This window comes from Hyla sarda, chromosome 10 (assembly GCF_029499605.1).
Source record: "Hyla sarda isolate aHylSar1 chromosome 10, aHylSar1.hap1, whole genome shotgun sequence".
NCBI classification, from domain to species: domain Eukaryota; kingdom Metazoa; phylum Chordata; class Amphibia; order Anura; family Hylidae; genus Hyla; species Hyla sarda.
Genome location: NC_079198.1, coordinates 14,024,499 through 14,036,993, shown reverse-complemented (window position 1 = coordinate 14,036,993; position 12,495 = coordinate 14,024,499). Strand labels below are relative to the sequence as shown.

At 45.1% G+C, this 12,495-nt stretch overlaps 2 protein-coding genes across 5 annotated transcripts in view; both read right to left on the bottom strand.

The window, feature by feature from the left end:
* Positions 1 to 4,362, bottom strand: part of LOC130293480 (zinc finger protein 239-like) — a 30,119-nt gene extending 25,757 nt beyond the window's left edge. For 2 of the 4 annotated variants that reach the window (XM_056542205.1, XM_056542207.1), the window contains exon 1: positions 4,235 to 4,362. The gene's annotated coding sequence lies outside the window, so the exon portion shown is untranslated. The remainder of the gene's footprint in view (positions 1 to 4,234) is intronic. The other 2 variants (XM_056542206.1, XM_056542208.1) reach the window with 1 other exon arrangement.
* A 4,753-nt stretch (positions 4,363 to 9,115) lies between these two features.
* The window catches only part of LOC130293428 (uncharacterized), a 35,715-nt gene continuing 32,335 nt past the window's right edge, over positions 9,116 to 12,495 (bottom strand). Inside the window, exon 4 of the mRNA XM_056542085.1 lies at positions 9,116 to 12,476. Within this exon, the coding sequence (XP_056398060.1) occupies positions 11,435 to 12,476 (1,042 nt within the window). The 3' untranslated portion in view covers positions 9,116 to 11,434. The remainder of the gene's footprint in view (positions 12,477 to 12,495) is intronic.

Genomic DNA, 12,495 nt, shown 5'->3' with positions numbered 1-12,495 from the left:
CGGTTTTTGGTCTGGCTGAAAACCCGTATTGAAACGTATGCGTTTTTTAAAAATTTTTTTTATTTATTTACTTTTTAACATGGGAGTCAATGGGAACCGTACAGACCCGCATGTGCGTACAGTTCCATCTGGTTTTCACCATACGGTTCTTGACTTCTGCACAGTTTTTTCTTGGAATTTCAATCAAACAAGTGAAACTTTATTCATAATGGTGTGAAAAGTTAAAAACGTATACTTTTTTTCTAAAAAAAAACTGATGCAACCGGACATCATGTTTCAAACCGTATACGGATTAAAATTTTACAAATACAAACGTTTTGATACAGTTTAGTTCGGTTTGAGAAATCCGTTTTTTATCAAAGACCTGATACGGGAACTGTATTGCAAAATGTGGTGAATGCAGCGTTAGGTTGGGTTCACACCACGTTTCGTTAACTACGGTTCCCGTATACGGCTGGGAGGAGGGGGGCGGGGCTTAATCGCGGCACTCAGCCGTATTCGGGAACCGTATCTAATGTATGTCTATGAGCCGACTGGAGTGAACCGCAGCCTCCGGTCGGCTTCGTTTTCGGCCGTATGCGGTTTCCCGACCGCAGGCAAAAACGTGGTCGGCCTTAGGCTGGGTTCACATAATGTTTTTGCCGGATGGAACCGTATGGGAAAAAGTAAACCGTATACTGTTTTTAAAAGTGCATACAGTTCCGTCCGTTTTTTTATAGAAAAAAAACCCATAAGTTTTTGATTATTTTGTCAATTTTTAATGGGAGTGGTCTTGGGTGCGGAATTTAGGATGCAAATGCGCATAGTGAAAACCGTATACGTTTTCCCATATGGAACCGTATACATGTGCATTTCCCATTGACGTCCAAGTTAAAAAAAACTTATGCGGTTGCAGTACGGTTTTTAAACCGGAGACAAAATCGTGGTCAACCACGGTTTTAGGTAAGGGTGTAAAAGCGCATACGGGGGAAAAAATGAGTCGACCGGACCGAACGTTTCACTGCGGCCGACTCATTGAAATGAATTACATACGGGAGCGCATACAGCTTAATACGGGAGCGCTAGTTTTTAGCTCTCCCCTGCCGTATTTGGTCCCGTATTGCGGAAAACGTGATGTGAACCCAGCCCTTAGGGAGATTTATAAAAACCTGTGCAGAGGAAAAGTCGACCAGCTGCCCATAGCAACCAATCAGATCGCTTCTTTCATTTTTAAAAAGGCCTTTGGAAAAATAAAGTAGAAAACAAAAACAAAAAGAAAACCACACAAGGCGCCTAGTGCGTTATCCCAGTATTCCAAAGTTGTAGAAAGCTCATATTATGCTCACGTGGAGCGCAACCCATCACCCAAACAACGTGGGTACAGGTTTGCGATGCCGTAGGGATGTGAAGACACATATATGTTTTATGTATTATGTAATTTTTTTTTTAACTTATTTTTTACTTTGTTATTCTACTATTTTAATGTCCTACCATCTTTCAGCATGATAGACCCTTAACATTATTTATATTATTTTAATATTCTCGTATTTATATATGTTTGATTACATCATGTGACTTTACCTGAGTATGTAACTCCTCCCCCTTTTTGTTTCACCTGCCAGAGTCTTGGAGTTTTTTTTTTATATATATATATATATATATATATATATATATATATATATATATATATATATATATAAATAAATGGGGTATAAATATCCCACTTATATATTTTAAGTCATGCCAATCTGAGGAAGGGTTAAAGGGGTACTCCCGTGGAAAAAAAAAATCTTTTTTTAAATCAACTGGTGCCAGAAAGTTAAACAGATTTTTAAATTACTTCTATTAAAAAAATCTTAATCCTTCCAGCACTTTTTAGTGGCTATATACTACAGAGGAAATTATTTTTATTTTGGATTTCTCTTATGTCACGACTAGAGATGAGCGAACTTACAGTAAATTCGATTCGTCACGAACTTCTCGGCTCGGCGGTTGATGTCTTTTCCTGCATAAATGAGTTCAGCTTTCCGGTGCTCCCGTGGGCTGGAAAAGGTGGATACAGTCCTAGGAGACTCTTTCCTAGGACTGTATCCACCTTTTCCAGCCCACCGGAGCATCGGAAAGCTGAACTAATTTATGCAGGAAAAGTCAGCAACCGCCGAGCTGAGAAGTTCGTGACGAATCGAATTTACTGTAAGTTCGCTCATCTCTAGTCACGACCACAGTGCTCTCTGCTGACCTCTGCTGTCCATTTAAGAACTGTCCAGAGCAGGAGAAAATACCCATGGCAAACATATGCTGCTCTGAACAGTTCCTAAAATGGACAGCAGAGGTCAGCAGAGAGCACTGTGCTCGTGACATAAGGAGAAATCCAAAAAGAAAAGCATTTCTTCCGTAGTATACAGCCCCTAAAAAGTACTGGAAGGATTAAGATTTTTTTAATAGAAGTAATTTACAAATCTGTTTAACTTTCTGGCACCAGTTGATTTAAAAAAAAAAAAAAAGTTTTCCCCTTTAATACCCGAAACGCGTCATTGGTAAATAAAGAACAATTTTGCTTTATATCTTCCTCTGTGTGATTCCGTTTGGAGAAATGGCGCCTAGAGAGGGATTCTTTTGTATAATCTTTGGAATATAAAAGAAGGCGATCTGATTTAGTTGCCATGGGCAACAGTACAGAACAGCATTGGAGTCAAAAGGAGCGCCGCACGTCCACGCGATCATTAAAGCCTGCTACGTACTGAACGTCCCTTTCCCGTTATTCGTGGCGGATATCCAATAGCCTTAAAGCAGTGTTTCCCCAACCAGGGTGTCTCCAGCTGTTGCAAAACTACAACTCCCAGCAAGCCCGGACAGCCTTTGGCTGTCCGGGCCTGCTGGGAGTTGTAGTTTTGCAACATCTGGAGGCACCCTGGTTAGGAAACACTGGCCTAAAGGCTAGTTCACACTACGAAATTTCCGAATTTCCATTGCACGAAGCGACCATTGATTTCAATGACATGTTCAATGGGCGACATACTGCCCGAAAAAAAAAAAAAGCATGATTACGCGCGGTGCCAATTTAGCGAATTCCATAGCGTGAACGCGACCCCCTTAGGTCACGTTTACCCCGAAGAAATTCAGCAAGGAAATTCCTCACCAAATTCCTCCAGAAACGATCCAGAATCGGCGCTTAGGTCTGCAGCAATACGACGTGCCGTCACCGTTGACAACCAGGATTTCCCCTGGCCGATCCTGTCAAAAGTTTATTGCAGAAATTCCGCTGTGGTAACTGTGCGGAAACTGCAAAGAATTTCGGAATTTTCGCAGCAGAAATCATCTTTTTATTTATTTTTTGTGGTGGAAAATTCCGCAGAATCAACGGACATCAACGGTGTCACTTCTTCCGGCAGAATCGGTGAAAAAAATCCCATTATTTCCATCATTTTTGTTCACCGATTCCGCCGGAAGAAGTGACCCCCGTTGATGTTCGTTTATTCTGCAGAATTTGTTTGGGAAGGGAACTAGAAAAAAAATAAAAAAAAAATGAAAAAAATTCCAGGGGGAATTTAGCACGAAAAACGTGTCCAATTCGTCGCGCATTCGGCCTCGGCGTGAGATACCGTGGAGAATCCTAATAAATAATCGTGTGACCGGCGATGCCACGAATAGGTCGGTTGCTTAGCGACACGAGCCCCGGTCCACACTCTTCACCTAGACAAAGCAAGATGGCCGCCGCTGCTCAGAGGCTCCGATACCTGAATGTGCGGTCATGGCGGCGGAGGGGGGGGGGGGGTCTGGGGGCACTGGCGCAGTTCTCCTTTAAAGGGGTATGCCTCCAATGAGGCCATTATCGTGTTGCGGGTGTCACGGGAACTGTAAAAAGATGGCGTTTCGCCGCCTTGGGTGGGGGCCATAAGTGTTTCCCAACTAATGTGCCTACAGCTGTTGCAAAACTACAACTCCCAGCATGCCCGGACAGCCGAAGGCTGTCCGGGCATGCTGGGAGTTGTAGTTTTGCACACTGGTTTGGAAACACTGCTCTCTGGGAATTCCTATTGATGACAGGTCTCCATTTTGCAGACATCACGTGACTTACTACAGGGTGGGCTACCTACCTCTCCCCCATATCCCTATATATCCTTACATCACCCCACAGCCCTATTCTCCCCCCCCCCCCCCCCATCATTACGTCACAGCGCCTCTCCCCCCCCCCCGCCCCCTTCTCCCATGACTGAAGCAAAGCAAACCCAGGTCACATGACCACACTCCTCACCTCGTCCCTCCGGGCAGCCTCAAGGGGTCAGAGGTCAGCGCCTGAACGCCGTTTCCATCACAACCGAACGCACAAGACAGATGATGCTCAGCCGATGGGAGGAGTTATAGCCGCTGCCCATGACGTCACCGTTTTTTTTTTTTTTCCATTTTCTTTATAAGACAGGAAGGCGGCCGCGTCACGTGACCGTCCCTTCTCGGCGGCCATCATGGAGGTGGCAAGAACATACAAAAACGCCCTATAGTGGGATTATTTTAGTTATATTTGGTTGTTTGAAGTCATAAAATAAAATTAAAATAAAAAAACCTCTTATTTGATGACAGGAAGCCGTGTATGCAATACTTGTGTTCACATGAATATCACGTGTCAATATCAGATTCATATTGTTGGGGTGTGTTCACACTGTATTTTTCTTTTTTTTTTTTTGCGTTTTCGAGGTTGCCATGGATTCAGATTAGCGTCATTTAATGGGGCCATTGATAGCCGGGGAAAAAAGTGAGATGGCACGCGGATAAAAAAAAAAATCTATGGAAATATAAGGATATGTTCACACTGAGGAATTCTCGCTTAAAAATTCTGACACGGAATTTCCCTTTTTTTTCGTGTGGAATTGATGAGGAATTCCGTACAGAATTCCGCACGTAAATATAGGAGAAAACTGTTTTTGTTTTTTTTTCTTTTTTGCAGGATGGACGACAACCACCAATTAGGATTTCCCTTCTTTTTTTTTTTTCTTTGCATGAAATTTTTGTGAAAATTCCACGTGGAACGGCGCCGGGCTGAAAAAAAAAAATTTCATTGATTTCTATGGGACAAAGACGCGGATTCCGCATGAAGAAACAACATGTTCATTCTTTATGCGGAACAGAATTCAGTGACGAAATTCCACTAGCGGAAATTCCTCAGTGTGAACTGAGGAGCAGAAATTTGATTAAACTCTTTGGGGTTTTTCACTGCTGCATGAATTGGAGAGGGATAAGGGAACGGAAGTACTCGAGTATATCCCTCTCCACTTCCTATATACCCTTAGGCTGTGAATTGCAGGGTTTATCGACACTTAATTTGCCACGTGAGGCATACCGCGGTGAGCGCTGAACGACGCCTTGCAGATATGTGGTTGACCATAGCCATTTTATTAGACAAAAAAAAAAAAAATGTGGGTGCAGTGTTTTGGTTCAATCCGAAAAAAAAAAAAATCTGTGGAAAAGCAGCAAAAATCATTATCGATTGTATTGCGAGCAGCATGATGGAGCTAAACGGAGACCAATGCATTGTTTTTATTTTTTACTGGTGTATCCCTTAACCCCTTGAGGATGCAGCTAATCTTAATTTTTTACCTTTTTGTTTTTTTTACTCCTCGTCTTTTAGTGGGGTATTCCGGCCATAGACATCTTATCCCCTATGAAAAGGATAGGGGATAAGATGTCTGATAGTGGGGGGGCCCGCCACTGGGATCCCCCGCGATCTCCGCGCAGGAACCGCATTCAATGGGGGGCTGCTGCTCCAGTCTCGGAAACCTCTGTGTTTCTGGGACTGGAGACGTGATGTCACACCACACCCCCCTCGTGATGTCACGCCCCCTCCCATAGACATGAATGGAGGGGGCGTGGTGTGATGTCACGTCTCCAGTCCAGGAAACACAGAGGTTTCCAAGACTGGAGCAGCAGCCCCAAATAGAATGCGGGTGCTGCACAGAGATCGCAGCTTTGGATAGGGGATAAGATGCCTATGGCCGGAATACCCCTTTAATAACAATCAGGCTAGGTTTATCTGGAAAAAAAAGAACAGCACAAAAAGACTCCCTGGTCATTTTGCGCTCCCAAGATAAAAAAAAAAAACAAAAAAAAAAGTGGGTTTGATTCTTGGTGTTTTATTTCCTTGAGTTTTGACAAGTCATGTGATTCTTTTATCATGTGACGGATTTCTATTGTAGAAATGAGGGGGAAAGGGTGTGTTGCTTACTCATTCTGACATCCACTGCTCAGAAAGGGGCTTTTCTGAGGCAAGCACTGAACCCACCCTCACTCCCCATGCATTCACTTCCTCCCTGAGTCTGCTGTGCTGTGTCTCTTCGTCCAATCACTGCCAGCTGCTCTCCTCTCTGTTTTCATGTTGCAATCTGATAGGACAGGAGTGAGCACAGAGGAGTGCTAATCCTACTCTCACATCCTGGACTTTGATCCAGCCTGTGCTTCAGCTGGGACAAAGATGATGCTGCAGCCGAACAAGATTATGTTCTGGATGGTATGGGGACCCCTAGTGGTCTTTTTTTTTTATAACCCATAATTTCCATGAAAAGGAGATTTACATTTTCTTCTGAAGTATATTAGTAAGGTTAATATTTTGGCAAGATGTACAACATAGAAAAAAATGTTTCAATCTGTGCTCATTTAAAGGGGTACTCCAGCCTAGAAAACATATCTATAGGATAAGGGTTAAAGGGGTTATCCAGGAATAGAAAACCAAAGCTTATTTCTTTCAAAAACAGCTCCACGTCTGTCCTCAGGTTGTGTGTGGTTTTACAATTTGGGGCTCCATTCATTTTAATGGAACTGAGCTGCAGAACCATACCCAACCTAGAGAGTTGCGGAGCAAATTTTGAAAGAAATTAGCTCTGTTTTTCTATTCCTGGATAACTCCTTTAAAGTGGTACTCCGTCAAAAAACATCTTATCCCCTATCCAAAGGGGACCCCCCATCCGCCTTCTCCCCCGGGATCTCCGTGCCGGCATAGGCGGTGCCTGGAACACAAAAGCTTGGAGCTTCCACATTTGGGACGTCCCGTCACGCCACCTCCATTCATGTCTATGGGAGGTGTGACAGCTACGTACTAGCCTTCACGCTTCCTCCCATAGACATGAATGGAAGGGGCGTGCCGGCTGTAGTCGCCAGTCAACACATCCCCTCCGTGCATCCTTTATGGGAGCACCGGATGGGATCATACACTTATCCTTTATCCTGTGGATAGGGGACAGGTTATCAAACGCTGGAGTACCCCTTTATAGCATAACTCTGATGATAGTCCCGGTGGCAGGGTATCTGTTTAAATGTAATTAATTTAAAGGGGTACTCCAGTGAAAAACTTTTTTTTTTTAAATCAACTGGTGCCAGAAAGTTAAACAGATTTGTAAATTACTTCTATTAAAAAATCTTAATCTTTCCTGTACTTATTAACTGCTGAATACTACAGCGAAAATTCTTTTCTTTTTGAAACACAGAGCTCTCTGCTGACATCACGAGCACAGTGCTCTCTGCTGACATCTCTGTCCATTTTAGGAACTGTCCAGAACAGCATATGTTTGCTATGGGGATTTCCTTTTACTCTGAACAGTTCCTAAAATGGACAGAGATGTCAGCAGAGAGCACTGTGCTCATGATGTCAGCAGAGAGCACTGTGTTCCACAAAGAAAAGAATTTCCGCTGTAGTATTCAGCAGCTAATAAGTACAGGAAGGATTAAGATTTTTTAATAGAAGTAATTCACAAATCTGTTTAACTTTCTGGCACCAGTTGATTTAAAAAAGAAAAAAAAAGTTTTTCGCCGGAGTACCCCTTTAAACAACTTCAAAGCCCCACATTTAATGACAGTTGTCAGACGAAGATGGTCGCCACTGCTCAGGGCTTAGATACCTAAATGTGCAGTCATGGCAGTGGAGGGGGTCTGGGGGTACTGGAAGAGTTCTCTTTAAGGGTCTATTCACACGTACAGTATTCAGAGCAGATTTGATCCGCAGGATTTGAACCTGTGTTCAGTCATTCAGTTCACACTGAAATCTGCAGCAGAAAATCCTGCGCATCAAATCTGCGCAGAATACAGTACGCGTAAATAGACCCTAAAAGGGTTTACTTCCAACGAGGCCATTATCATGGTGCAGGTGTCATAGGAACACAAAAAAGATGGAGTAAACTTTTGCCGCCATATGTCAGTGTTTTCCAACCAATGTGCCTCCAGCTGTTGCAAAACTACAACTCCCAGCATGCCTTTGGCTGTCAGGGCATGCTGGGAGTTGTAGTTTTGCAACAGCTGGAGGCACCCCGGTTGGGAAACACTGCTTTAGGCTATGGAATAGCTGGAGGCAGTTTTGCAACAGCTGGAGGCACCCTGGTTGGGAAACACTGGTATAGACCATCAGGGCACGCAACCACATACAGTGATCCCCCGACCTACGTCGGGGACATTGCATAAACGGCTATCCGGCAGCGCAGACTGCTTCAGCTCTCGCCAGGTAGCTGTTTAATGTGCCCCGTGTGCTCCGGAGTCACTCACCTGTCCCTGACATTCCGGACCGTCCTCTTCAAGCTCCGCTGCATGGCCGTCGCTCTCCTTCGTCGTCATCCCATCGCCACACACACCATCCCGTCATCCAATAGGATCGGGACAGGGATGGAGAGAGACGATCCAGGGCAGCAGTAACAGTCAGGAGGGGCAGGGACACCCTGGGGACGTGATGGCGGCGATGGAGAGCGACGATCCAGGGCAGCAGTAATGGTCCGGAGGTATCACACTTGAGTCACATGGATAAAGTATTGGCAACTTTATTGATGTACAGCAATGACGCGTTTCGGGGTACACACTACCCCTTCTTCAGATTGACATAGTACATGTACTATGGCATCTGAAGAAGGGGTAGTGTGTACCCCGAAACGCGTCATTGCTGTACATCAACGTGACTCAAGTGTGATACCTCCTATGGACCTCTGAGCGTCTGCTGGCAAGGTTTTTTCTCTTCATTCATATTCCAGTTATCCACAGGATACCGGCTGGTACTCCTGGACCTAAACCCACCCTCCCACTGTACTTTTGGGGTAACGCACAAGGCGCCATCCTTTGGTCTCTCCCTTTTCTACTTCTATACATGCAGAACGTAAGACATACCACGATGACTGGTGCGACAACAGCTTGTTTATTAGGGAAATCATCATTACAAGACGCGGGGCGGTAATCAGACATGTCGCCAAGCACTGACACCTGTGCACCCCTGTTGGCGGCGATCGGAACGACATGCTGCGAGGACATGCTCAACATGTGGAGACGCAGTTTTTTTTATTTTTATTTTTTATTCATTTCAAGCAATTGTTGAGAAATTGTTCCTCTGACGAGCCGGTAGCGACTATAGCAGGCACAGCACCGAGGCACAGATGCAGGTCGCAGCCATTTTCCTATTACACAATGCAAAGTACAGTCACGTAGGGCAAACAAGTTGTCGTCGTCTCCTGCTCGGTCATTAGATGATGGGAGTTATAGTTACGGCCCAGATGAGGGGTGCGATTCGTTTCCCAGAGTCTTCTCCGATACAGCATGTCTATGCCCCTTCCAGAAGCATATGAATAATTTAATAACTATTAGGGCGCATATTTTCGGTAGCGTTACTATAATTCAAGACGCAATCAGGAGGATATTAGGGGAATAGGAAATATGGTGCCAGCTGTCGGGTATTGTTAGCAGTAATTTGCCTTTCAATAAGATGTGGCAGGGCAACTTTTATACTCTAGTTCCCTCCTGCCCAGATGGTACTACTGTGCGTCACCTCTTTATGGGCACCCAAGACTTAAGGCTTCAAGTGAATAAGCCCCAAACCAAACTATTGATCCCATTACTATATCATTGAATGAACATTTGTGCCGGCACCATTACATTGCATTACAACTCTACTGGACTGACACGGACCACAACAATACTACTGTAGTACCATTGTGGAGATCAATCATGGGAGCTACTGCTGTGGTGTACCATTTCTGTATACGGGCACTACTGTGGGGCAGCATTGTATAGGCACTCATATTATGCCATCCTTATCTTGTGTTCTAATGGTGGACTTGGGACTGCTGTTATAATAGTGTGGGCACTACAACTGTGTGGGCACTACAGCATTTTATGGGCGCTATTCAGGGCTCAAGTCCTCCAGGAACTCATGGGAACGGAGTTCCTGCACTTTTTCCACAGCAGGAACACAGTTCCCTTTATCAGAAGACCAGCCCTTAAAGGGTTACTCCTCCTCTATCGTAGGGGATAAGATGTCTGATCGCGGGGGTCCGCGGGGGCTGCAGCACCCCAGACATCCGGTGCACAGGGCGAACTTCGCTCCGTGCCGGATGACTGGTGATGCAGGGCAGAGCCCACTCAATGCAAGTCTATGGGAGGGGGCGTGACGGCCGTCACGCCCCCTCCCATAGACTTGCATTGAGGGGGCGTGATGTCATGAGCCTCTGGCGGGACCCCCGGGATCAGACACCTTATCCCCTAACCTTTTGGATAGTACCCCTTTAAGTGGAAATCTAGGGTGAGTTCCCAGACTTTTCTCCCCAGGACTTAACCCCTGGCGCTATTATTATCTCATTCTTATCATATATTCTACTGCAGGGGGAGCTGTGGGCTTCAATGGACTGGGAACTGCCTGTTTGAGCTATAGAACTGTATTACTGTAAGCACAACTGAGTGGGCACTGTATAATTGTATAAAGCTACAGCATAACACCTCAATTGTATGGCTATTATGTGCCATTTTTGCGGCAAATAGGGACGACTGTTTGGTAATATTTTATATAGAATAATTATGTGAGGTTATAGGGCACTAGTGTGGGGACTGCTATATGGGACTACTATATGGGTACTGCTATATGGCATATTGTGAGAATATACTTTTGTAGAGGATAAGGGGTCTCTTCATATTACCCTGGTATAAGCAGCCAAGTTATTATAGTAGTGACAGTGTGTGACATGTCACAGGACTCTGCTGCCGTCATGTGTTCCAATGTCAAGTCAACGTTTGCACCTATCTCCATTCACATTCTCATATTGTAAGGAGGTATACCTACGAAAGCTGGAACAAACTGGAGCTTGGCATACTCCGTGCTCTTTTGTTACACAACACGTGCGTATCACATTGGCATATATGCAGAAGGTACTCCATGCATTTACTATATTTCTGATACGTGAAACAGATAGTGCCCTGGTCTCTACTGTAGGGCAAGATACTCAACAAGGAACCTCACAAAGGACGATGCACTAGTTTATTTTATTCCTCTTCTATAATAATAATACTACGTGTGCTACTGTGTCTAAACTATGCGGACTGGTACTCTGGTAGGTTTTGTTGTTACGTGGTATAAGGGCTATGCCAAGCTTGCCACCCAGACAAAGGTACATCAAAGCATAAATATGTATTCAGGGGGCCACGGCTCTGGATAAATTTGGTGGCAAAATCATACACAAGGCCAATGGCAGAAGGCAGTCCTGTCTTTTGCCACCTTCTGATTGGTGCACCCATGTAGCAGTACCCTTTCTGCATCTTCTGCCATGCCCCATACGGCCTCCACCAGTAGCCGATAGGTACGGTCTGCAGAAAGTTTAGTTGGAGTCTCTTCTCCACCCCAATGTGGTACATAACTCCAGACAAGCTCCGTCAGAGACAGTGGTTGAGATGTCAGCTGAAGTAGTTGATCCACACTTGGATCCTGTGCCAGGGGGCATTGAATCTCAGCCCGTAAGTCCTCAGGACTGCACCCAGTCACTTGTGATATCAAAGTTAAGGAGTCGTCATCCAAACCATAACGTGCACGAAATGATGACAACGTAGAGGAGAGGATGGCCAGGGCATTTGGCAAATGCCCTTGACTTGACTTGGCACATACATCCAAACAGATATCATATATGCCCATCATAAGCCTTCTCCGTTCTCTTCTTACCAGTTGAATAATGATGGAGGGGATGGCATGTAGGAGCCTTTCCCTCACCAACTGTGGTGCTCCCTTCTCTAAAGCTACCCTTAGTCCAGGTAAGTCAGCACCAGGATGGCACTTTTTACTGCCTTCCTCTTGCCCCTTGGCATCATGCTTGTGTCTTCTGTCACCTTCTCCACCAATCAGCATACAGTGTTTGCCATTAGCAACCAAGGCTTCCACCAGTGTTGCCCGGGAGCTGTTGTCCATTCCAGAGCCCAAAATCAAGTAGACATCACAGGCTTCAGACTGTAAGTTCTGCAAATACTGTTCCACAGACATGGGAGGTGTCCCTGGACCAGGGAGCGGCTTCACTACAAGTCCTGAAAGCGGGGGCTCGCAGAGGGCAGAGACAGTCGCTTCTTTATCACTGCCTGTCACCCCAACCACAGCAGAGACAGGTGGGGGGTTGTCTAAGAAGATGCTGAGGAGAGAACAGAACTCAGAAAGTCCTTCTTGGTCACATTGCACCTCAAATACTGACACCAGTTCTTGGCAATGAGGTTCAGTGGTGAAAGGGACTGGCCTGAAAACAATAAGAGAGA